General features: G+C 44.3%; 4 protein-coding genes across 6 annotated transcripts; 3 read left to right on the forward strand and 1 right to left on the reverse strand.

The window, feature by feature from the left end:
* Nucleotides 1–140: 140 nt before the first annotated feature.
* LOC122611614 lies at nucleotides 141–2,432 on the forward strand. Of its 3 annotated transcripts, XR_006325545.1 has the most exons (5): nucleotides 141–293; nucleotides 518–631; nucleotides 691–958; nucleotides 1,296–2,004; nucleotides 2,069–2,432. XR_006325545.1 is itself a non-coding variant. In XM_043784818.1 (4 exons), the coding sequence occupies exons 2-4, from the start codon at nucleotides 537–539 to the stop codon at nucleotides 1,746–1,748; spliced, it is 816 nt and encodes a 271-aa protein (XP_043640753.1). In that variant the 5' UTR covers nucleotides 141–293; nucleotides 518–536; the 3' UTR covers nucleotides 1,749–2,429. The 3 variants fall into 3 exon arrangements, 2 of the variants coding, with proteins under 2 accessions (XP_043640753.1, XP_043640754.1); XM_043784818.1 differs by having other exon boundaries at nucleotides 1,296–2,429; XM_043784819.1 differs by having other exon boundaries at nucleotides 162–293; nucleotides 503–631; nucleotides 1,296–2,432.
* Nucleotides 2,433–3,192: 760 nt separating this feature from the next.
* LOC122611401 lies at nucleotides 3,193–9,571 on the forward strand. The gene is made up of 4 exons (XM_043784443.1): nucleotides 3,193–3,331; nucleotides 4,807–5,088; nucleotides 7,198–7,500; nucleotides 7,835–9,571. Exons 2-4 carry the CDS (start codon nucleotides 5,037–5,039, stop codon nucleotides 9,403–9,405), a joined length of 1,926 nt encoding a protein of 641 aa, XP_043640378.1. The 5' UTR covers nucleotides 3,193–3,331; nucleotides 4,807–5,036; the 3' UTR covers nucleotides 9,406–9,571.
* LOC122611400 (vacuolar protein sorting-associated protein 13) lies at nucleotides 9,544–24,016 on the reverse strand. Its single transcript, XM_043784442.1, has 30 exons — nucleotides 23,875–24,016; nucleotides 23,394–23,612; nucleotides 21,174–21,260; nucleotides 20,910–21,107; nucleotides 20,498–20,851; nucleotides 20,221–20,442; nucleotides 20,021–20,157; nucleotides 19,731–19,962; nucleotides 18,163–19,678; nucleotides 17,471–18,101; nucleotides 17,262–17,417; nucleotides 16,862–17,204; nucleotides 16,645–16,790; nucleotides 16,342–16,588; nucleotides 16,014–16,286; nucleotides 15,742–15,954; nucleotides 15,573–15,682; nucleotides 14,908–15,507; nucleotides 14,226–14,786; nucleotides 14,014–14,172; nucleotides 13,346–13,954; nucleotides 13,160–13,287; nucleotides 12,261–13,103; nucleotides 11,818–12,190; nucleotides 10,938–11,759; nucleotides 10,768–10,868; nucleotides 10,565–10,703; nucleotides 10,231–10,514; nucleotides 10,025–10,163; nucleotides 9,544–9,965 (listed from the first exon to the last, which is right to left on the reverse strand). The coding sequence occupies exons 2-30, from the start codon at nucleotides 23,491–23,493 to the stop codon at nucleotides 9,723–9,725; spliced, it is 9,966 nt and encodes a 3,321-aa protein (XP_043640377.1). The 5' UTR covers nucleotides 23,494–23,612; nucleotides 23,875–24,016; the 3' UTR covers nucleotides 9,544–9,722.
* LOC122611403 (LDLR chaperone boca) lies at nucleotides 24,012–24,848 on the forward strand. The gene is made up of 2 exons (XM_043784448.1): nucleotides 24,012–24,235; nucleotides 24,355–24,848. Exons 1-2 carry the CDS (start codon nucleotides 24,086–24,088, stop codon nucleotides 24,742–24,744), a joined length of 540 nt encoding a protein of 179 aa, XP_043640383.1. The 5' UTR covers nucleotides 24,012–24,085; the 3' UTR covers nucleotides 24,745–24,848.
* The last annotated feature ends 134 nt before the right edge of the window (nucleotides 24,849–24,982 follow it).

A 24,982-nucleotide genomic window follows, 5' to 3' on the forward strand; every position in this document is an offset into this window, starting at 1 on the left:
AAATGCCGTAGGACCCTCAACTGACCACGGTGAAATACCGAATTTGGGTAGAAAATGCTCGTGGTGAGTTTCCATTAGCTGCCACCCTATCGGATTTCGCAGGGTGGCAGCTCTGTCACATCGATTGTTAAACCGGTTCACCAATCGCGCATATTTACCGAATAAATTTAGTCTGACAGCTGTTTACGTTTCTTAAAAGATTATAAAAAAAAGGACATATTTATTATTGTTTTAAATTAAAATCATAGTTTAATATACCACGTATCACATTCAATATTTAACTAACATTTTTGGTAAGTTAAAATCCTGGAATTAAGCATAAAATTCACCTTTGTTTTACTGGTGAGCTGTGCACGTTGTGCCGTCAGTGCTGTCTGTTTTGGCTTGAATTTTGTCATGTTTATTTTTATTTAAAGGTTAGTGTTTCGTTTGTTTTTAGTCTAGTTTTTATTTTAAATTGAATTGTATTTTAAAATACAATACAATATACTTTAAGACATAGAATTTGTTTTTCCAGACATTTGTAGGATTTCGTCATGGGTGATCAAAAAACAGTTGATTTGCTGTGGAACTGTGCCTCCAAACTAACCGACCAAGCCCACACAGTACGGATTCTCAAATCTTATTACATGTGAGTCCGCTGTGAATTCCTCATACACCTACTAAACTTGCGTTTATAAAACAACACAGAACCACCTGCAAGAAACTGGCCCGGCACAATGTCCAGTTGCCCGATGACAGCTTTGGATCCGCACGCATGTGCTCCCGCTGCGGGAACCAGTGGACGGATGGTCGCTACCAACTCCACCTCCAGCCACAAGAACTGAAGCAAAGTGCCAAAAACCGGAGACTTATTGCACGGCTAGAAGCCGTGAATAGCAAGCTAGCAAAGGGCGAGATGACAAGCGGAGCCAGGAAACGGGGCAAGTGGCTGAAAAAGCGAATGGCCAGCAAAATGGTGAGAGCTAGCATCTTATAGAAGAAATGTAAATATAGTACAAAAATTTGTTTCGAGGGCTTAAACTAATTTACATTCTTATTAATTCCAAATATATTGCTAAACCTTAGACACTTAAACCATTATTACCTATTTTTCATATAAAATATTTATGGTTCCAGTATAAATGGATAGTTTAGTTCATTATTAGAGAAAATGAAAATAAGAATTCAGTTTCTGGGTGAATGATCAATATATGTAAATGAAAACAAAGGAATCTGAAACATTCTAATGTCTTTGGTATGACCATATGAACCCAATCCTTCCACTGTAACCATAGCCCAATTTCTTTTTGCAGGCCGTGGACTGTGACGTTTGCCATCACAAGACGATGTTGGATTTGGAGAAGGGTCGAAAACGCGCCAAAGTTAAAGACACGGAGAGGACAATGGCAGCCACACAACTTGCGCCAGCGGTCCAAAATGATAAGAAAGCTAAAAGGAAGAAGTCTCAGGCGCCGAATAAAGATATTAATGCAGGCCTGAAAATTCGGCTGCAGCAAAAAGCACCGCAGCAACAGCCTCCCAAATCGTCAGCGCCGTCTAAAAAGGCATCCCAACCAGTCGGAATAGTTGCCCAAAACCCAAGTCAGACGTCGAATAAGAAAAAGAAGAAGCCAGCCGCACCCAAAACTCAGTCCAAAACCCAGAAACAGAACGTACTATTGCAACTAGCCGCCCAGCTAAAGTCGAACGCGTTTAAAGACGCCAGCAAATCGCAGCACAACCGCCTGCAAGAGTTCCTCAAGTAGCGGCGTAAACAGCCCCGGCCATGCATTAAAGTACAAAGAATGAAAATACTTGTTATGGCACATAATTAAGCGTTAGCACAATACTAGAAACAGACTCTTTGTGCCGCTTGATAAAGGCAGCCAAGGTGGGAACCTGTTATCCAGTCGCCCGGTCTTCTGGGTCGAAACACGCAACGGGCATGCACTTATCACAGCTTCCCGAGACAAGACCAGGCGGGGGGATTCAAGGTTGTCCAGATATTGCGCAGCCAACCTGGTCAGCATGCTTAATTTATTTCTCGGAGCGCAACGTTTAATTAAAATTGAGTTGTTTGCCACAGTGTCCTATGTACGCGTCCTTCAAAGCTGCCCCCAAAAAGGGCAGCCGATCGGCTCTGGACAGCCTGCTTTATCTGCCGCGGATAGCAAAGAGCACACGCACAGGAGAAGTCTCCAGTCTCGGATTGTCTTCGTCTTCGACCCATGCCTCTACTTCTCCCCTTCTGCGCGGAAGACTCAGATTTCTCGGCAGCTGCGGCAACAACATCTGTCTGCCACGTTAGAAGATTTCTGGTTCCACAGACTAGCCTCTGGGCACGAACTTCTTGTGTCATATTCAGAGTGAGCAAAAGGAAGTTTAGTTTACATAAATGATGTAATTTTTAAGAATTGCTTGTCTACATTAAGAAAAGTTATAATATAATATTAATATGTACAATAATTCGTCAATTTCATTGAAACAGAATAGAATAAACTGATTATTAACTCGAATAATATTATAAATGTCGAATATAGTGGAGTCAGAATATCGACTAGCGAGTTTATATTGTACACAACAATGTATTTGATGGCACATATAATATCTGTAAGACGTTCTTCTTATGGAAGCTCGACCGTAGTTGATCGGCCTGTTTTGCCATTGCCAAAATGGGCATCATGCTCTCTAAAATATGATATCAGCAGCGTGATCGGCTCTCTAAATGTGGCAAGAGCGATACAATTTTCGGGTGCCAACTGAAGGATGGGGCATCCGAATGGGACACGCCGGTTGGGCGTGGGCCCCTACTTCACCAAGCCGGCCGGCTGTTTATTCTTCCGAAAAAGCACAGTGAAAACGTATAATCTTTCACTGCAACACATAGCCCATTACACGATAAAAAATATCATTTACATTTTGATAGGACTACATGAACAGGATAGCAGTTGGTCATACAAATCGCAGTACTTCTAAGCGAATCATTTTTGGATGGTAATCATATTAAGCAAAATTGTTTTGGCTTTTCATATTATTCGTGAATAAGTAATATACTTCATATAAATTTTGAGTACCATGTTTGGGGCTATATTTTCGCGCCGTGTAGAGAGAGCAAAAATCCGAGGGCACTTCGGTTGCATTCGGGTGGCCTTCGGCTGGCTGCCCAAGCTGGAGCTCCCAGAGCGGCAGAGCCCCAAGTCGGGCAGTTAAGCTCGAGTGATTCATGGTGGCGCACCAGCCGGAAAGTCGCGCTCGCTTGTTGGCTCCGGCGATGAAAAGTTCGCCCGCGAGCGAAAAGGTGTCAACGTAGTCAGAACGCAGTGGAAAACCGGATGCAAGACCGAACTCGGTGCGTGGATGCATTCGTAATTTCGTTATTCGTAATTGTGGGCTCCTCTGGGGTAGGAAGCCAGGCAGTCGTGGCGGAAATGACCGGAAGTGCGCAAGGAGATCGGGGAGGGCGGGTAGAACGATGGCCGTGAGGTGTCGGATACGCCTGCGCACAAATTTTTCGTTGCCGGAAAAGTTTTGCGCGGCCAAAGCAGCTGGTGAACAGTTTGTTTGGCTTTTCCGCGGAACGACGGCCAGTTGGAAACTCGCCATTCGTTTATCAATTGCAAACAAAGGTGTCTCAGTGTCGAATTGCAAATGTTCTAAATCAATAAATATAAATATTTTCAACGGCAGGCATAAAGGAAGCAAATAGCCAGGGCGCTCGGTGCAAATCAAATTACATTTCTGTTTTATGGTCACGATAAAAAATAAAGAACCGAAAAGTAAAAGCAATCTCTGGACACGTACATATGGCAGGTGTATAATGGGGCCCAGAGAAATGGTCAGCAGTTTGGATATACAGTAGAACTTCTTCTTAAGTTCGAAAAGCTCGCTGACTAGCGGATTTCGAAAACCGACAATAATAGAAGTTGTTAGATAGTACACATTGGTACATACATATATGGGGATTGAAATCATATCCAATTAGGCAGTTATTCAGAAAGGTCAGCTTAAGCAAATATTCTTTGCAGCAGATACAATTTGTGTAGCAGAAGCTCGATAGTGTTTTGCATCTCGCCGGACATACGGTCGGTTCTTTGTGGTGACACGCGTCGCCTGCAGATGAGTCATAATTAAAAGGCTTGGCCCAAAACCATGGGCCCAGTCGAAGGCACAGGTCCCAAGTCCCGGGTCCGAGCTCCTCTGCGTGTGGCCCCCGATTTGTATGCGGTTCTCGGCCGCAACACAGTGGAAACAGTGGAAACCGCAAATGACAGACACCCCAGAGGAGCGAAAAATGAAAATTATAAACAAAAACGGAGACACCCGACAAGTGCAGAGGCCGAAGGACGGGTATTTCGTAATGACGCTTAATGGCAAACACACACTGTTTCCCCAACAGCGAATCTAGATACACTAGCCGTCAGATACCCAGATATGTACATAACGTCATCGCTTGATTTTCCATGGGGCGCCAAACGAAGCGTGCAACCGAAAAAGCGAAAATACATAGCAGACAGTAGTAAAAACAAAACGAGTAGAGCGCAATAGAGATTGCATCGTAATTCGACGTGTACTAATGTCTGGATATCTTGGTGTCTGGATATCCGTGCTGCATCGATGGCCCATCTATTTATAGGACGGCTCCTCAGCGGGGGAGGTTGTTGCCGTGACACGGCGTCGGCCATCTGATAGCCCGGGTATGGGAATATCTTTAGTAGCACTCCGGTCGTATCCCGCGCTCCACTCTCCAATCAAAGACAGTGCATCCCGGTATCTGTTGTGCATGTGATCTAATAAAAATACAAATGTGTTATCCACTTTTGACAGCAAACTGTTAATTTCTAAGGCAAAACACCGTGTGTGCAGTTGGTGGATATGCCAGATACAGATGACTATTCAGATCCAGATCGGAGAGAAGCCACAATAAAGCCCGAGAAATCGAGCGATCGGCGAAACAACAACTAGCTCTCAACGCACATTAACGCAAATCGCCTCAAATTAACACTGAACACTTAAATCAGAATACAAAAGTGCGGATATAATACGATCTACAAGCCATGAATTCGAAGCCAACTACCAAGCTGGCCGAAATTGAGCAGTTTTTGTTGGGTAAGCCTGGTTTTTTTCTATGCCTAGTAACACAATGAAACGATCGTGGGTGCTAATCATCTAAGTAGCTATTTAAATCGATACAAGTGCTTATGGGATGTTTGTTTATGACAACTGTTTAAAAGCCGTTGGTTCGTAGCCCCTAAATCAAAACTCAAAAATAGCAATTGGTTTTTAAATTATAAATCTTTAGTTTACAATATTCAATCCGATATTTCCCAAAAAATTCGTATTTTTCAATTAAAAATGCTCCTATCTCATAAAGAAAACATTTTCATACAAGCAAAACTTTATTTATGGCAGTTTACTTGATTTTCATACCTATTTTTCTGCGTGTTGCTAAAATCAAAACAGCAATATTGGTGCCAGTTAGTGTGAGATAGATCAACAGAAACTTTGTTAATTTCGCCAGGCAAACAGCGCCAACAAAATATTACAATCCGATTCGAAGCTGAGGAGCCTCCGTTCCGAAACATAACCATTAACAATAACACAGTGCCCGAGTATTATTGACTCATTCCGCAGGCGTTCAAGCTTAATACTCTTTTGTTCTGGTTCTGGCTTAAGCCCAGACCATCGGACTCTTCTGGTTATTTTAGTGGCCCTCCTCCTCTGTCCCGCGTATATTTCGTACACTTTATCGAGTCCAAAATGGGCTCCTCTTTGAAACGCTGTTCTCCCGAATCGTTTATACACATATGTATGTATATGTAGTATGTCGTTAAATCGTTCTATGTGTGTATGTGGACAGGGTAGATATTAAACAGAGAATTGGACATGCCGCAAAACTTAGCCCAAAGCGCATGTTTCAGCCCATCTTGGCCCTTCCTTAGTTGGTTTAACTTTCTCAGGTCGCGGTTCAGTGGCTCTGGGCAAGATGACGGGAATAGGAGCATATATGTCTACCCTCCTCCGATGACTCTTGTTTTCTTTGGTAGGCCTCATATTGAAATATTTTACGAATGAGTTGCTGGGGAGTTTCCAACGATCCTGATTAAGCTACAGTTATCAATTTACCAGATGCTTTCTTTAACGTTTATTTTTTTACAGTGAGCCAAGCTTTTTAAGAAAATATATATATATATAAATATATAATGCTAGATAAAATGCCGTAGTGTTATTTTGAACCTAACTATCTTTCCCCGGCTGTAGACCTAAGAGCCGAAGACCTAGTGCTGATTTTGCATACTGAAAAAACAAATATGTACTTTTAATGCCCTTTTCTTTTATTCATTTGGGTAGTAAGATATGCACTGTCAAGACCCCCAATTATCCATAAATACAAAACGATGTACTGAATTAGTTTTGTTTACATTTCCTTAGAACGTAGAAAGCTTATTTCAAGAAAATTAAAATTTAAATGGCAACAGGTAAAATTTTTAGCAAAAACAAACAACTATATCTAATTAAAATTGGGCTTCCACGGCGTTGTTAAAAAGCCAAAATAGTAAAAAAATCCCTAGTGATCAAGCTTTTCTGCTCATAGACTCTTGTCAAGTTCTTTAGAGCGCCTTCGCATTTTTAAGGGCATTTCCAGTTCGCATTTGCCAGCACGACTTTTGGATATTTTGCTTATTTCCATATTCGGACATCTTACCTTCAAGAGCAATTCTCCGGAGCTTTGCGTGCTTAAGTTTTAACAAGATTTCGGGCAAATTTCAGTATCTTCTGATTTTCTGTGGATGTGGGCACTACTGGCAGAGGGCGGGGAAACAGAGTAGCAGACACCAGAGTTAACTTTCTTGGCCAGTGAAATTATTTTTAATTGCCCCGGTCAATTCGCAGTTGACTCTTGAGCGAGAGCTTATGAGGTCACTTATGTATGTATGTATACATGTACATGCGTTTGTGGCCGGACTTCTGACTGGGAACGGCAGAACCAGCACTTCACTTCCCGACCAGTGAGTCACGGCTGCAGAAGAAACACTACCGCTCCACTGTCCCACTAATTGTCCCCAAGAAAGTTACTCTGTTGCTCAACTGTCCCGCCATTAAGCCCAATGAGGCGTTTAAAAATAATAGCTGATGGGCCCGCCGCCTTTTTTAGCCAGCTGAAGAGCCAAGAGCGAACATTAGAACTTACGATCCTCCCCTCTGCTTGCATTTCAGATGTCCGCGCCCACTTCCGAGCCTCGTTGGAGACCTCGGAGTACGAGAACACCTCGAACCTATTCCACGTGACGGCCGCCGAGCAGACCGCTGCGCTTCTGGCCCGCTGCGAGATCCTGCTGGCTGCAGCCAGTTCTGGATCGGGACTGGAACTGCGATCGGGCTTGGGATGCGCAGACGAGCAGGCGGCAGTAAACCACCGTTCCTGCCTGGTAGACTGCGTCGACAGCAAGGTGGGCGCGGATACCGGTCCCAGCGGCTATCTGGAGATGATTGCCTCCTCGTCTCCCTCAAAAAGCTCCCGTGAGTGCTGAACACTACTCATAAATATTATAAACAGTCATGCGTCCCTAACTCAAATCCACAATACAACAATAAGAGAGGATGTAAAACTTTATTATCGTATATGTTTAGAATATTCAAAATCCTAAAAGATAGTTCTGGTCCCTTGGACAATAAAAACGTCAAAAAATTCTTACATCTTTTTGACCGCTTATATCTCGATGCTAGTTTGCGTATCGTAACTTTAAGCTAAAAGTTAACTTCTATTAGTAAGTTTTATTGTTGAAATAGCCAGACTTTAAATGAACAGCTGTACCTAATGTATACTATTCGCACTTATTACCCGTAATTGCAGTGTCCGCTTCGCGGGAGTACATTGATTTGGGCAGCAGCGGATCCCAGGATCGTTGCTCTGTTAATCAACCGATTCCGGGAGCGAAGGACAAGGAGCCAAATCAGCAGCTCTACGAGATTTGCCAGGGCCAAGGCCAGGGATCGAGTCAGGACGAGGACGAGGCGCATCAGGCGATAACCTTCACGCACGAGGTGTTCATTGATTGTCCTTACGCTGATCTGCCAGCTGGCCACTTGTCCCTGCAGAAATCCACAAAATACGGACAGCTGCAGAGGATTGTTCCAAAACGTCTGTTCTTCGACCAGACCCGCAAGTGCTACTGTGGCATCCTGAACGACTGGATGCTGTGCTATGCCGACGGCCCGACCGCCTGTCGACCCAGCAGCACTCTCTACTTGAAGAGCTCCTCCATCGAGATAGAGCATTTTGGAGAGGGAAAGCGGCGTGATATCTGCTTCCAGATCACCACAGACGATCCCAACAAGAAGTTTGTGTACCAGGCCAACAACGAAGTCGATGCCAAAGAGTGGATACATGCCATTGAGGCGGCCATCCGCGGAGATGCCGGTGCTCAGTCAGCCCTGAAAAGTCCACCGCCCCGGAAATTGCCCACGCCACCGGTCCAGAAAAAAACCACCTATACAGCAGCGGATATCATCTACGAGGAGCCCTCGCCTGTGTATGGCCTCATGGACTCCTCCTCCATGGCTCTACCAAAGCTGCCGGAGAAGAACAACAGTCCAAGCGCCCTCGCCCGGCGTCTCGAGTACGATGTGCCCAAATGTCCGGCTCAGCCGCTGCAAGACGCCTCCGCCGGAGTATTAACTGTAAGTGGTGAGTTGGAATCCCTGGGACTTCTCCACGAGGGAGATATTAAGGTGCAACCGCAGCCTTCCAGCTTGCACGGAAACATATCGATGGACTTTCAGGCAAGGGTGAAATCAGTGCACAGCGAGCTCTCCACTCAGTTGTCAACGGCCGGTCCCAGTCCGGATCGTCTGAAAAAGGCATTGAAAAAGAGCTACTCGAATGGCACTGAACCGGAAATGCTCTCTCCCCTGACCAGCCCCGCCTATACGCCCACCAAGGATCAGAAGAAGCAGCGCAAGTCAACCACCTCACCGCAATCCAGTCCGGCCAGCAAGGACTGCGACAAGCTGGCTCGAAACTGGTTCCTCAGTCGCCTGAACAAGACCACCGGATTGAAAGCGACCAACGCAGGCAGTGCATCACCCAACAACGTCAAGTGCAAGCAGAGCGAGAAGGAGAACCTGCTGACGGAAACGGAGCTTGGCGAGGGTTATGATGCAAGTCCGGGTGATCGGGATCACGGCCTGCCGGGCAGCCCGCCAACGTCGCCGTGCCTGAAGGCGGAGACCAAGAGCAAGGTGAACATGATTATCAACCAGTTTGAGAGCAGCGGTCACTTGTCCACCATGTTTAGCGTGGAAGCGTTGGCCGCCAATGCACTCGCCTCGCTGACATCCTTTTGCGAAAATGATGGTTGCAACAATTACGAGCCAATCATGCCCCTAGCCACGACTCCCAGCAGTTTTCTGAAGAAGGTGTAGACTGCCGCACATCCGTCATCTGCTATTTTACATCCGACGTCTTGGAGAGCTCGTTCGTCTCTGTATTGTAGATTTAATCCTTAGGCTAGTGAAAACCACTCTCCGGATGTCACATAACTATGAAAAAGTTTTAATATCAAAACAATGGTTGTTAACATACGTAAAAGTTCGACACGTGAGTGTGAGTTTTTCAATTGGGCGCATGGTGCTTGGACAGAAAAAATCTTGATGATCGAGGTAGATTTCCATGTCGTTGCCAGTGTCGTGGGGATGTGATTGGATTATAATACAGTGGGGAAATAAATTCAGTTCTATTGTCAATTATTAGCCGGATAGGCGATGGTGGTCCTTAAAGGATTAGGATCGGAGCGCTGAGATTCTATAATGTCCACGAGAGCCGTACGTTTGCGCTCATCTGCCACGAGTACTAACTTTCGAGGTGACTCCTTACTACTAAATAGACCAAGTACCTTCTTGCCTTCCGTCTTTACGGTGAACTGAATACCGCGAGCAGTTGCAGCCACGGAGCTAATTTCGTTCCATAGGTAGGACCAAAGAGACTGTGTGCAAAAGACTTATAAGTAAAATCCAACCACTAAAAGTTAACAGTGAAACTCACCGTCCAAACGCCAAACATCTCGTTACGTTGCACGTACATCACCCGGTAATTGGTCACCACCAAGTACTCGCACTTCTGGATAATCTCCTCACAGTGAATAAAGTTGTCTGTGGTGGCAAATTTACCCTTGTCGGTCTCCCTGCGAAACGAGAAGATTTGTTAGTAATTGTATTTGTGCTAAATATTGAGTAGCTATAGACACTTACTTCATTATTTTATTTCCTGTCGCCTCCATAAAGCAATAGGGCCTCAACACGAAGTCGTAATGCTGGAAACGCGGCGGTCGCATACGCTTCACATCCTCGCTTGCATCCGCCGCCCGTTTCACAGCCTCGAAGCTGCCACTGGCAAAGTCAACCACGCCAGCGGTGGGGCGAGCAACCAGGCCAATTGCACCTTTACCCAGGCCCTTGAAGAAGCCCTCGACTCCGTTATCGCGAGCCCCAGTCACTGGTTTGGTTACAACGCCGGTGACACCGTCCACGAAGCCCTGAGAAAATTATAAGTAATAAGGATTCAAATTTGAGGAGTCCTATTTACCATTACTAAGCCCTTACTGCTGCGGGCCAATCCTTCGTGGAAGTTCTTCGGTTTGTTTTGAATACCTTGTCGTCTTTTCTTTTGATAGTCCTCGTCAAAGGTCAGCGCAGCCAAACCCTTTCCCATAGCCCCAGTTATTCTAATGGTTAAAGGAAAACTTTATATTAAAAGGCTGACCACATTTTGAATATGGCACAGCTTACTTGGACACAGCTCCAGCAGCACCACCTACAGTATGACCGAAAAGAGACTTTACGCCCAGAACCAAACCCTCAGCGAATTCTCCAGGACCTTGGATTGCCCCCTTTAAAATGATAAACCAAATAGGTGAGTGATATACATAATTAAATAAAAATAATGAAGTTTGATTTACCTGGAACGGTTCGTAGAACAAGTCTTCGACGCCCTTTTTAAGACCAACCACTAGGCCATAGGGATTTCCAAGGACATCAAGTCCGAGGACGAGAACATACAGCTGCTTTAACGCTTGGCCAGTGTAATGTGAGGTAATCTCATTGATTAACTGCTGCTGGGTGAAGAATTGATACTCGCGCTCAAAGAAAGCTAGTCGAAAAACGACATCGTTTACGTCCGTTAGAGTCACACCTACGCCCTGGACCAATGAGCCCAAGAAACCGGGCAGCGCCTTTGTGTCAGACCCGGCCATTGAGAAGCTGACATGGATCTTGAGCGGACCCAAATGCAGGTTATCGTAAAAGCTCTTCTGCTCCTCCAACGAGTGCTCTTCAAAGAAGGCTGAAAGCGGTAGCTCAATAGATTCTACGTCCTGGCGAAACTGTTTAGCTGCTGTCTCGTCTGAGACTTCCTTGGCAAACATATCTGCGATAGCAGTAAGGAAGTTCAAATCGACTTTGAAAAGGAACTCTTGGATCAGTATCCTAGCGTATTTAAACTGACGCACAGTTGAGTTTGGCATAATGCGTTGCACCATGCTACACTCGATAAATGGTTTCAGACTGGTGGTACTCGCCACACTCTTCGGCGGCGGAATTGGCGCCAAAACTACGGGAAATATTGGATCCAGGAACTGATTATCCACCTGAATACGATTAATTTTCACATGCAGCTGGTTTTGGAATGGTGACGAGTTGCGGGACAGCCAAATCGCTGGATAGAAGCTGCGTCTAATGTTCCTCTCCACCGTCTTTTTAAGGATCATAAGGTCAAAGTCGATCTAAAAAAATACGATAAAATCTCCGAATTCTTAGGATCTCCTTTTCGATTTTTCTTACCGGGAACTTGTTATCAAGCTTATAGGTCTGCAGATCGTTGACACTCTTGTGAACTAGATATTTCTGATACTCAATTTCCATAAGTGCGTTCTCGTTAATGGTGAACTCCTTAAAGCGATTCTTGGACACTTTCTTTGACTCCCATATAATGCCAGAGCTGGTAACTCCCAAATAAAGTATGTCTAGGCCCGTCTCATTGTTAATCACTGACAAGCCAATACCGTGAATACGCAGATCAATGCTTTGGGTAATAGACTGTAACGAGGCAGTGCTCTCCGTACGATTGGCGATCGATTCATTTTCCGTAAAAAGCAGCATACGTTGCAGACCGTCGAGAAAAGATACCCACAAAACCTTTTCGCCGTCTTGCATTCTATGAGTTTGAATTGTTAATTATGAAATAGATATTGTAAGTAATTGACTTGCTTTTAGAAGATACTTACATTACTTCGCCAATTCCGTCTCGTTTCAGATCCGTCTCTTCTTTGTTTGTGCCAAAGACAAGAATTTTTGGACCTGTAGGGTCATCCCAGGCATACATTATAGTGCTCTTTGCATTCAGGGTATGCTCGATTTTACTTCCCTTCTCGTAGTAAACAATCTGCTTGCCAGTGTGATTAATCAGCAGGCCGGGAGCATCGGCTGGCTTATAATCCGTAAAAGTGATATAGACACCGCCCTCCGTTGTCTGAACGTCTACATTGATGCCGCCATACTTGCTGTCCTCCAGTTTGAGGAGTGTACAGATCACCTCTGTGAAGTCAAAGGCCGGAGTCATCTTGCCATCCACGCGCACCACTAAATTGTTCTTGGTGTCGTTCCTCGGCCAGAGAGGTTCCATCTGATTTGGCTCGAGGTGGAGCCATGGGTCGGCTGGACGACTCTGCTCCTGCAGCTCTATGTCAAAGTGACACTTGTTGCACACAATATAAAAGGGGATGAACGTGATCTGCTTGGTCAAAGAGTTCTGAGTCAAGTGGTTGTGAACACCGACAGGGTATTTCTGATTGTTCGCGAAGCAGATCACTTCGCCTACGGAACCCGCCACATCCAATGGGATCTTTTCACTCCATTGACCATTATCTATGCGAATTGAAGCTTTTTTCTTGTCGAAGAACAACTTATCCCGAAAAGTGAACAAAATGGGTCCAGAATATTCGGGAGGATGGTACAGAACTTCCACAGAGGTCGTGTCCGACTTGTAAGTAAGCATCATTCCGGTCTTATTTATCATCCAAAAAGGGCTAAAAAGCGTAAGCATTAAGCTGCCATGTCGGTTTTCTGTCCTGAGAAATATCTTGAGTGTCAATGTGAATTTGAAAATGTGAAAATTAGTACTTACTTCACATATAGATCCATGTCCACCTTCATTTCCGAGTCATAGGATGAAAACGTCCAGGTAATAACATCATCAGGGTAATCCCAGATCTCGGTAGCGCAAGACCAGTCTTTTTCAAGATATTGAACCAGCTAAGTAGACAAGTGTTTTTTGGTTGTGATTAATTTTTATAAATTGAGAGATACTTACCCGCACAACTAGAAAACTTTTGGATTCCTTGCCTTTTGAGGCCAATCGAACGGTCGGCAGGTGAAGCACATCACCGGAATCTACAGGCTTTTCTCCGTAGTCCAGAAAATCTTCCTTACTGTACCCTCTGTCAACCATGCGCTGCGACGATTGAGCATCCAATCCATCCTCTTTTCGGACAGAGCAGCCAGCAACTGATACTTGGATATTAATTGGCAGAGAGTTGCGCAGATAGAGTGGCGGGCGCAGGTGAATCGTGTAGAAAGCGCTTAGCAATGTATACTTGTTGGTGTTTTCGAAGTACACCTCCGATTTTGTTCGTCGAGCGTTTATGATAAGCGGCTCAAACGTCTGTGTCGGATCACAATGCAACTGATGCGAATAATTAAGGTCCGAGGGATTGGAAGCCCACGAAATGCCCTGCACCGATCTTCTGTATCCGTGCATTGAAAAATATAGCTCCTTGGATTCCGCGTAGATGGCGTGCAGAGGTATATGGAACACATCACCGGGACGTACCCGTCCGACGAAAATATCCTCAAAACACTCTGCAGTAGGTGCAGGATTGCGTCGATAAATATTCACTCCAGTCGTAAAGTGATTATGAACCTGCGATGAATGGAAATGGAATTTAGAATATGGTACCGAAGTTTTAAGCTAGTACTTACACTAACAACACCGTGTATATTGACTTTTGTTGTGCCATACTCCTGCTTTACTTCCGAAATAATTCCCCAAGCCTCATGAGAAGTACTACGCATCAGGTTGAAGAAACGCGTATCCGACTTGGAAACAGGCAGTGCAATCTCCTTGTTGATATCCCCAATCTATAAAAGAAACAGTTTAAAAGAACTGAGGACAGAACAACATTTTCTCCTACCGTCACATAAAGAGTGTAGTCCTCGGAGTCCTCCTCTGATAACGTGCTCAGATCCTTAGTCTGCAGATACGCCTTTCCGCCCGAAGAAATTGTGCATGTTTTTATTACGCTGGGATTGACCTCTTCGGATTGGGTAAACAAAAGTAGGGTACTACTCGTACCCGCAGGTGTGCCGCCGCGGTGTACTTCGTGCAGTGTAAAGATGCCCTTCCGCAGATTCAGATTAACATCGAAGCCAGTGTCGTTCTCCAACACGTAAGGAGCCACGATGTCTGGCTTGGTCAAACCGTTCTGGTCAATAGCCTGCGAGAAAGCCTCGGCTAGTTCGCTCAGTAGACCCAGGCACGTCTTGCTCAACGTAATTTCAAGCGTCTCTGCCGAGTGGATGTTCATGTGCATTGCCTGCTGTTCAATATCGTCTTCCACTTCGCTCTGCACCTTCTCCATGCCCATTTCAAACTTAAGCTCCCATGGCGTGTACTCACGAACTCCGTTGCGACCAACGACCTCGTTCAGCTCAATAATAGGCTCCCATTCGGCAAGGGCTTGGTTATAATAATTCTACAAAATAAGTAAAATATTACATTTAAAAATTAGAAGAAAAAAACGTATCCATTTGGGATTGTCAGAACTCTCAAAAAAAAAAGCGTATATTAATCTATATCAACATTTTGTAACTTACCATATTTAGTGTCAAGGAGCCATGAGCGGTGAGACTGCGACTCCAATTGTTGAAAACAGCAGTAATGCGGGTGTCTAGTGATATTAGTGGTTTCGTGTAGTAGCCTACACCGGACTCGATCACGAGCGTAATGCTGGGAATTTCAATTACACACTTTTCTGTCTTTTGCTTTTCGATGTCGGTGCTGATGTTTATCTGCTCAGCCTCCAAGGCATCGACGCCCTGCTCCACCTTGGTGAACCAATAGCTCCGGCTATGAAAGTGGTGCTGATGCCACAGATTCGAATAGTTTCGCGACTCCTCGGCAATAGCGCACTTGGTCATGGTGCCACTGGTGACGCTCAGCATTGCCTTGTTCAGCAGCTCGATGGTGGCTGGCGACACGTTGATGATAATATCACTCAGCTTTAGGCTAATGTGCATGCCCTCTTCCTCAGGAGTGGATCCTTGCAGACTAATAACACAGGGGTGAAGGATGTAATGACGCGTCATCTCCCGGCGCTCTGGTAGAAAAGCACACATGTACATCTTGAGAGCATCGATCTGTCCGTTTACAATCTGTTTGTCGTTTATGCTGCGGTAATTCAAATGGACTTGAGCCTGAATAAAAATTGAGAACAATTACTCCGATAGGAATTATGATTATAACTTTTTGGATTACTTACATTGAAAATAATACAACTGGTATTAAGGTCATCGAGATTTTCCACTAATATTATATCTGGTTCGTCGATGTGCAGTATTAAATTCATTTTTCGGTTTGGAACTTCATGACCTGAAATGAACATAGGTGCGTCATGAAGTCGGTAAGATTTAATTACATTTGGGACTTACTGGGTATCTCGACAGGAACAAGCTCGCGGGCAGCTAACAAGGCGGAGGAACGAATAGAGTGTTTGGTATCCCGAACTGTTTCCGAAACAGGTGCGGGCCTTATAATAACAGACTCGCGAGGCGTCTCCTCAGGCGGCAAAGTAAGAAACGTAGTCAGCTTAAGCAGGAAGTCGATGCAGACGATCAGATCGAAGCCGCGCACTCGGATCTCAGCTGCAATAGTGGTTTAGTGTTGTATTTGGCAGAGCTTATAAGGAAATGGTATCACCTACCAAACGTATCATCTTCTTTTATTATAGCTGTCACATCGACCATAAAGTTGCGTTCGTTGTAACAGGCATCGATGATCTCGTCTGTATCCAACTTGGGCTGAACCCAATCTTTGCGACTTAAGTACTGTCGGATTTGGCTTTTGGAATTTCTCCGCATGTCATCCATCTGGATATTGCACAAAACAACTGATGTGCTCAGTGTGCCGTTGTCAAGTTTGGTGCCCTTCACGGAGAGAAAATATATTCCAAACCTGGCGAGTCCTGCGCCTTCAGCTAAGGGCAAAGCTGGTTAATCCTAAGCTCAGCTTATCTCCGTGTAGTTACTTACCCTCCATTAAATTTATGACCACACCGTCAAACTGAAAGTTAAACTTGATCGATTCATGAATCTTTTCCCTTTTTGGAGAAGCTTGAACGGTACGAGGTGAACGTCCCACACGAGAGTTACGCCTTTCGGATCTGGTATGTGGCTCCTGCGGTGCCTCTTCGCTTGGAGGGAACTCCTCCAAGCCCTCGTTCAAATTGCGATTGAGAACAAGCATTACCAACGCATAATCATCAGAGAAGAGAGTGAGCTATAGGAAAAGATAAAATTATTATTTTAAAAATTATTATTACGATTATATCTCACCTCAATGGACTTTAATCGACCAGAAAGATTAAGTTCGGGCACATCTCGGTACCAAGTGTATGACAAATTACGCGTGATTGATAAGGTGCAACTCATGGGATTCATCATATTGAATTTAGAGAGGAAACCCACTTCAGCGTCCACTTCTAAATTAGTGTTTAATTAGATGTTTGAAATATGTTGAACATTTGAAATATGTTGAAATTATTTATCTTACCATCAACTGTTGACTCGTTGCCATCTAATAAGACAATTTTGGAAATCTTCACATCGCATATTTGCAACTTAATCTCGTCTATGACAGCTAACCGTTCCTCATCGGTCACCGCCACCTCCACCGTGTTATTTGTTAGCTCCAGCAAGCCCAAATCGAGCAGCAGGGCATTTCTGTCCTGTGAGCCTATTGGCACAATGATAATGGGCGCCTTGATGCGGATATTTAGTTTCATACGCGTTGCCGTTTCGTATGCATCCATTGCCTTCTGGCGAGCGGACTCTGCAGCCGCAGCACTAGCCTGCGATATGGTTGCTTGGGCCGCTGTGAAGTTGTTCAGGAAGTTCTGCAAAGGCGTCAGGTATTAAAACATACAAATCTATTTCACAGTAATAGTTCTTACCATAACACCTGCCACAAACCAATTAAGAAAAATGATCTTCATGCAGCCAATATCCACAGTTATTTTCATATCATCGGAATTGTAGTCTTGGGTCTCCTCCTTGTTGTAGAGCACTACCTGGCAGTTAAATGCGTCCTTGCCAACAATACTCAGAGTCTGAGGAGAAATAACATTTTTAGTTCTGGTTCTTGGCCGCTTAAATTACTTACATTCTTGTGAATAGTGTGAGGATTTAGGTCCAACACCTGTATATCTTTAAGGCCAATGTTGACTTCCGTGTAGGATGACTTTATGATTAGACTGGTCACGAATTTTTTCACATTCATTTCTGCTATCGGTCGGCTTCGGCTGGTCAGCACCAGACCCACTTGGTCCAAATTAGCGATAACACGAACTTTTACAGTCTCTACGACGTGAGTGCGGCGCGTCTTCTTGCGCCGATTCATCTGTTTGGTGGTCATTATTTCCTCTGTGTCTTCAAGAATAACATTAAGCGTTCGTTTAATGCCATCTCCTCCCCCAATGGAGCCCACCCGATCCCGTGGTCGGCTACTTGATAGTACAACATCCAGACTTCTTTGAAAATTGTTTACGACCTCCAAAATCCTTTGTAGGCATTCCTGGTGCAGCACGATTTGAAGTACCTCGAAATTAGCCACGACCAACTGCTCGGTGGAGTTGTACTTGGTGCTGAACTCTGGCGACGCCTTGTCTGCAATTGTGCACGAGACGGTGAACAGGTAATTAGAACTGTTCTCCTGTTTCGGTGTGTAGATAACATCTAGTACATCCATGTCAATGTCCTGGCAGCCATACTGTCGCAGGTTGATATCTCCAAGTCTAAAAACAAAGAAAGTATGGTAAAAAGATAGTTTAAAGATAGATTTTGTAATATCCGTACTTGATCGTGGCCACCGATTCATAGGTTTTGGATACAAAATGGGCCTCTAGACGACGAATGTCGATTGAGAGAATCTGATGAGGTGGCGTTCGCGGAAGCTGTTCAATAGGCTCTTGAATTCTCTCTAGCAACTGAGAAGTAGCGACATCACCATCAGGAGTGAGAAATTCAATAGAAACATCGGAGTTTGTTTCGCAATTTTTACTAGACTGGAACAAAACGAAGTATATTTCTCCAAGAGAGAAATTTACATCGACACTGGTGTACTGGATGATCTCGTCCAGCAGCGGGTCCTTAGTGGTAGAGCTCGCCGATGCCGCAGACCCAATCTTTTTCACTTCCTTGTTGATGAAATTGGATATGGACATTGAGCTGCGCGAGTTCGTCTGTGTAAGTCTAGCCGCCGGTTCCTTTTGCTCCGGCAGGGGAATACTTGTGGCCACCCTTATGGCGAGGAAAATGCGATCCTCTGAGACATTTACCAGGATCGCAGGCAAGTCGATGTCCACCTTAACATTTGGAAGACGCGGATCATTGTCAACCACACAAAGTGCGGCAGTTACTTTCAAGGAGACGGGGCGCAAGACGTGCATCTCTGTTGAGTTTACTTCTGTTAGCGCATTTTGCCATGGCTCTCCAGCTCGCACCACTAGCATCTGCACATCGTCAACTGCCACTGTAAACCTGTCATAGGCATTTTCCATCACCGTCTTGAGAATCTCTTCCTTATCCTCGCCGGCTGAGAAAAGATTATGCAGCTTAGTCGCCTCCGTACGTGATTGGCTGGAGAGGTGAACCTGACCCATGCTTACTACTAGCAGGGATGTATTGTCCGCCTCGTAGACTCCCTTATGGGGTACGACTAGGATGTTTGGCATTAACAGGATGTCCACATCCAGCACTGCCTTCTTGTCGATCATGTACTGCATTCCAGTGGCTGAGCGCTCCTTGAAGTTCGAGATTTTCGTACTGGCCGCATCCTCAAACTTGGAGAGCGTGACATCACCAGGCGGCTGGAATGCACTGATCAGGGCCAGTATGGTTGGCGCATCATACGTTATTTGCAACGGGCGCGCAACAACCTTTACTCGCTGGTCACACAACTTGTCCAGTGGGTTTGTCTCGAAAAACACTTCCAGCAGGTTAAACTCGTCAGTGATTTTTGACTCCACCAACAAAGGCGTGTATTCTTTGCGCGAAAGCCCTGTCACCTTGAGCTCCTTCATACCAGCGTTTATGCTAATGGCTTCGGCAGCCGGTCGTTGGGTGACCGACGCGGTGGCCATGGAAAAGTTAAGAAGGACCAGCGACGGCAGGTCATGGAAGTCGTTCTTTGCAGCGGAACTATCACGCTCATCCTTGTAAAGGCCGACTTCTAAAGCTATTAGTTTAAAGTTCATCCTGATTGCCTCGTAGCTTTCAGGAAGGTCTGTGGGCTTTGCGTTCTCTTGGTAACCAATGGCTCTGTACATCTTCTCTTTCTCTTCGCTAGTCATTGCCGCTTCGAACTTCTCAACTGAAAAATCGAATTGAAAAATCATTCCTCAGTAAAATAATTAATTACTTGCCCAGCTTTTGACTTGCAGTTTGGTCATCCTTCTTGGCTCCGCCACCCCATCCCCAACCGCTGAACCAACCCGACTTTTGTTCAGGCACTGCCTCCCGATGCTTGGCAATCTCGATGTTGACCCTCTGCCGGATCAGAAGCAAGTTAAATATGTCCAGCTCCGTTTCTAGCAAACGGCATGTTTCCGTAAGCACAGCTGAAGGTTTTTTGCTTAAGCACTGCTCTTTATATTTCTAAAAAGAATGGGAATTGTGAAGTTTCTAGTTTCTTTGGTTAAGACATTCTACACACCTGTGCATAAGTGTTGCATCGTTCTCTGTGGGTTTTTATGTGTCCCCAAGTCCAGCTCTCTCTGGGTTTTCTTACTTCCTCCTCTAGAACAGAATTTATTGCAAAGTGCCACCAGTCCTTGGCGTGGCCTTTGTAGGCTATAAAATAATACATCAATTTATAATACCTACAGCAAAAATCAGATGGTGAACAATACTTACGTATATTGTGGGGACGATATTTCCGGTAGGGTATGCCTAACTGCTGACGGTTCATAGCATCTCCAAGCTTCATAAGATTGTCGAACTGTGTGTTTGTCATGCCGACATTAAGCTTTTCCATTTCCAGCGTGAGATCGATTTTAGGCTTTTCAAATGGCGGATCATCGAGCTCCGGGTTCATGTTTAGCTTTAGCTTGGCATTGCATGAAATAGGACCCAGCACTATAACCACAAGAAAAGATTTAGCGGTTTCCCGTACAGAGTTGTAAAATATTACCATAGTTGTAGTTGGGTTTCGACTCCTTGCGAGCAATATTCGTTTGGAACTGATTTGAAAGGTCACTTTTATTGTTTGCGTACAGTTGTCCACCACAGTTCAAATATGCGGAGAGACATGAGAGATTCGCTATTTTGAAGACCTCTGACGCCTGCTGGGCCATGTAGCTCTTCTCCCAGTCGCAATTGGTAGTGTAAAGTTCCAGCTCATGTAGGGATATGCCGAAGGAGAAGGGACTGCCCGTAGTTGTGGTGTCCTCGTATCGCAGGTGAACATTCGTTATCTGCACCTGCAGATTGTTAACGATCTGTGCCGTTAGCTTTTCCGCAAACCCTGCATCTGCCTTGGGCTGATCTGTAAAATAAAAAAATATTATAGATAATTCAAAGAATACAAAGGAAGTTTCGTTTACCCTTTTCCAACTCCTTCTTGCGAGCTGCCTCCAGGGCATCAAGAGCCGCCTTCTTGAGGTCCATCTCATATTTGGCCTCCTTTTCGGCGTCGTACTGGACATTGTTGTTGGGTGAAACTAAGACATAAAGATCCTCGATGTTGACAATTACCGGCTGGCTGTACAGATTCTTCCAGGGGATCTTAAGCACTAGTTTTCCTGCAAATTGATTAAATTGACACTGTATGAGAATCCAATTCTATTGAAAACTAATGCTTTACTTACCCAGGTAACCGTAGATAAGCTGTACAGGCAGGTCCAACTTGTCCAGGGCATTCTCCCGTATTTTGAGGTTCTGCAAGACCACATCGCCTGCCAAACAAAGACAGAAGTTGCTTCCATTAGTCTTATCAGTTTCAGTAATCAGTCATTTGCAGAAGTGTGCGCAAATGCCCATTAATTAATTGTTGATTAATTACAAAAGGAGAGCGCAATAGCAAAATTTTTATATGACGAAGTCTGCTGGCTTTGGAAAGCACTGTATTGAGTACACAAAGGGAAAAAGCAGCAGGCGCAGCAATATGTCAGTACTGTTTACAAGCGTTTGGCATTTTGGGCATGCGGCCTTTTAGTTGTTAAGTGTTTGTTATGCTTGGAATGCAAAATGGGCATCACAATTAGTAAATATATATTGAATTACGCATGTGGGTCAATAGTTTAACGACAAAGTCACCCCATTAACATTTTAGGAAAGTTGACTCATGGCACTGGCCTTACTTTGCGAACTTCATATCGGGCCAATAATAAGAAATTCGACAAGTGGTGTTCAATTATCAACATTTAATACAATAGTATTTATTATAAGTCTCTCTGATAACAGTGTTGTAACAACTGATTAAAATAGATAGCTTTAATTAACAAGTAGAGTCATTCACCTGATTGTATTTTAAATTGTGACATTAAATTGCAAATATGTATATAACACGTTATCGGATGCAAAGTGAAGACAAATATGAATCATTACTTAGAATATCGCACCTTATTCTAAGTAAACAAAAACAAAACAAATAATTATATATATATGTATATGTTCATGTAATCTAATAGTATAAACAAGAGAGAACGCTATAGTCGAGTTCCCCGACTATCTGATACCCGTTACTCAGCTAGTGGAAGTGCGAAGGAGAAATTTCAGCACTGACAGTTGTTGGCGGTTTGTGGGCGTGGCAAAAAGTTTTTTGGCAAATCAATAGAAACTTTCAAGACTAATTAAAAAATGAAAAAATATCAAAACATTTTTTAAAAATGTGGGCGTGGCAGCTTTGTGCGGTTTGTGGGCGTTAAAGTGGGCGTGACAAAAAGTTTTTTGGCAAATCGATAGAAATTTACAAGACTAAAACAAAAATGAAAAAATATCAACACATTTTTAAAAAATGTGGGCGTGACAGTTTTGGGCGGTTTGTGGGCGTGGCAACATGAATCGACAAACTTGCGCTGCTTCTATGTCTCTGGAGTCTGTATGCTTAATCTGAACTTTCTAGCTTTTGTAGTTCCTGAGATCTCGACGTTCATACGGACGGACAGACGGACATGGCCAGATCGAATCGGCTATTGATCCTGATCAAGAATATATATACTTTATATGGTCGGAAACGCTTCCTTCTGCCTGTTACATACTTTTCAACGAATCTGGTATACCCTTTTACTCTACGAGTAACAGGTATAAAAATAGTAAACAAATGCTTATATGTATATGTATATGTACATATATGCATCTAACGAAGAATGAGCCCAGTCTTCCTTACCTAAACCTTATCTGAATGAAATGGTCTAAAACAAAATGCTAATTAATATGATTTTTGAACGCGAAGCATTATGTCACCAAGTTCACGATCAGGCAATATAAAACAGGCTTTTGTTGCCGAGTGTCAACCGCGACCTCAGTCAGTTATCTCTGAACAAACCCGTTTACTTGGTTTGTCCCAAGTCCGTCTTCGTCTTCGTATTTAAAAAGGGGTATACACTTGTACATATGATATGAAATGCCGAGATTCCATTGGTGCGAAGTCTGAAGTAATGTGAGTACTTGAAGATTAAAGACCGTAGAATTGTTTACGTTTTCCACAGACATCTATGTAATACATATACATATGTATGTAAATTTATACATGCCCCATTTAGGGCCCCATTTAGGGCAGTGAGGAAATGAGCTCATGGTGAGCAAAGAGTAACCACACGAATTGCTCTATCGCACAGCAAGATGCAACAGTTGTCCCACGCGAATACTCCTCGCTTTTCTCTCTCCGAAGAATTCATTGGGTTCGCATAAGCTTGCGAATGTCTTATTTAGAAAAGTACTTATACGATTGCCTCGACGGAATTAGGTCATTAATAGTAAAATGCCAAGGATAAGGTCACCGCCATCATATTTTTTTTGGCTATTTGCACGCAATGCGTAAGGGTGGAGCAGAATGGTGTCATCCTCTCCGGGGAACTGGAACTCACCTCCCCAAATGCCAATCTTTAGCTGGTTGCGATCCAAGTTCTCGATGTAGTCACCAAGCACCTTGTTCAGCACATCCGCAACCACCGCCTCGAAGACCATTGTGTCCTAGAAGTTGCTCCTATTGATTTTCCTCCAAGTTTGTGGTGGTTATTCCAATTGATGTGGTCGTAGTGTGTGCTTCAAACAATCTGGCGTTCGCTGTGCGGTCTATAGTTGTTCTAAAATACATGCACATGTAAACACAGAAACCAAACAGATGGAACGGAGAATCAAATTAAAACACAATGTCGATGATGTCATCGTAGAACGCAGTTCGTATGTTTTGGCACAATCTGCATTGTGTTTTAATCATTGTTTCAAAAAACAAAGAAGCAAAACCACTGTCCAGGGCGAACTGCAGTTGTTCAGATTAATTTATAACTCCACTCCGGTGCACGTGTGCATCGCCTGGTCTTATCTTTATTTACTGCACCCAATTACCAGCGGCATTTCCACCCAACGAAAAGAAGTAACTCGTGCGATGCGCGTTCTTTGAATGCTCGCCCGAAACTAACAGCTGTTGTGTTTTGAGTTTACGTTCATCACCTGGACGCTGAATCAGCTGTTTGCTTGCGTTTCCGGGCGAATGGCAAATTGTTAGGTGACGTGTTTGGCCGTGCAAACTGAGCTATAAAACGAATATTTATAAAACATGCAAACACGTCTTGTTTTGGTACTGCTAGCCCTGGCTCCGCTCGTCCTTGCCAAGAAGTTCAAGGAGGAGGAAAAACCGGCTTGGGCCAAGAAGGATATACGAGACTACAGCGAGGCGGACCTGGAGCGCCTGCTGGATCAGTGGGAGGTGGGTAGCACTGCGATCGGGAAGCGACACTTTAAACCCAACCCTCCCTCCTATCAAAGAAATTATTCTTTATCATTTGTGGAGACAGACAATTAAAAACCCCTATTTAAATCTGTCAGGAAGATGAAGAGCCCCTTGAAGATGATGAGCTGCCTGAGCACCTGCGCCCGACCAAATTAGATCTGAACAATCTGGACAGCAAGAGCCCCGAAGACCTGCTCAAGGTATCCAAAAAAGGACGCACTCTGATGACCTTCGTTTCGGTGACCGGCAATCCAACCCGGGAGGAGAGTGACACCATAACCAAGCTGTGGCAGACCAGTCTCTGGAACAACCACATTCAGGCGGAGCGCTATATGGTCGATGATAACCGCGCCATCTTCCTCTTCAAGGATGGCACACAAGCCTGGGACGCCAAGGACTTTCTCATCGAACAGGAACGCTGCAAGGGCGTAACCATCGAGAACAAGGAGTACCCGGGCGTCCACGCCAAGAAGGACGAACTGTAGGCCAGTTGCACAACTTCTTCAAAACATTCTCATGCTCTCAAGTATTCACTAATTAAGCTCAAAGTTGAACAAAATCAAATAAAACGAACTTATTTAAGAAGTTATTTCGCTTGGCCATTCACATAGAAACGGCGCTTCTTTTTGCCAATAACTAGGGATGGAAAAAAAAAACGTGACTTGTAAGATTATGAATATTTTTATGAACATAAAATATATATAGAATTTTTATTTTTATTAA

Source organism: Drosophila teissieri, chromosome 2L (assembly GCF_016746235.2).
Source record: "Drosophila teissieri strain GT53w chromosome 2L, Prin_Dtei_1.1, whole genome shotgun sequence".
Lineage (NCBI taxonomy): Eukaryota > Metazoa > Arthropoda > Insecta > Diptera > Drosophilidae > Drosophila > Drosophila teissieri.

Bases quoted from the DNA above. Each gene is read 5' to 3' on its own strand.
- LOC122611614 (XM_043784818.1), top strand. From the start codon at position 537: ATGGGTGATCAAAAAACAGTTGATTTGCTGTGGAACTGTGCCTCCAAA. The intron at 632-690 runs GTGAGTCCGCTG...AAAACAACACAG, and splicing joins ATTCTCAAATCTTATTACAT to AACCACCTGCAAGAAACTGG. The intron at 959-1,295 runs GTGAGAGCTAGC...TTCTTTTTGCAG, and splicing joins AGCGAATGGCCAGCAAAATG to GCCGTGGACTGTGACGTTTG.
- LOC122611401 (XM_043784443.1), top strand. From the start codon at position 5,037: ATGAATTCGAAGCCAACTACCAAGCTGGCCGAAATTGAGCAGTTTTTG. The intron at 5,089-7,197 runs GTAAGCCTGGTT...CTTGCATTTCAG, and splicing joins AATTGAGCAGTTTTTGTTGG to ATGTCCGCGCCCACTTCCGA. The intron at 7,501-7,834 runs GTGAGTGCTGAA...CCGTAATTGCAG, and splicing joins GTCTCCCTCAAAAAGCTCCC to TGTCCGCTTCGCGGGAGTAC.
- LOC122611400 (XM_043784442.1), bottom strand. From the start codon at position 23,493: ATGGTCTTCGAGGCGGTGGTTGCGGATGTGCTGAACAAGGTGCTTGGT. The intron at 16,287-16,341 runs GTAAGTAACTAC...CTTTGCCCTTAG, and splicing joins GGTCATAAATTTAATGGAGG to CTGAAGGCGCAGGACTCGCC. The intron at 13,288-13,345 runs GTAAGTATCTCT...TTGTCTACTTAG, and splicing joins AAAGTTTTCTAGTTGTGCGG to CTGGTTCAATATCTTGAAAA.
- LOC122611403 (XM_043784448.1), top strand. From the start codon at position 24,086: ATGCAAACACGTCTTGTTTTGGTACTGCTAGCCCTGGCTCCGCTCGTC. The intron at 24,236-24,354 runs GTGGGTAGCACT...TAAATCTGTCAG, and splicing joins GCCTGCTGGATCAGTGGGAG to GAAGATGAAGAGCCCCTTGA.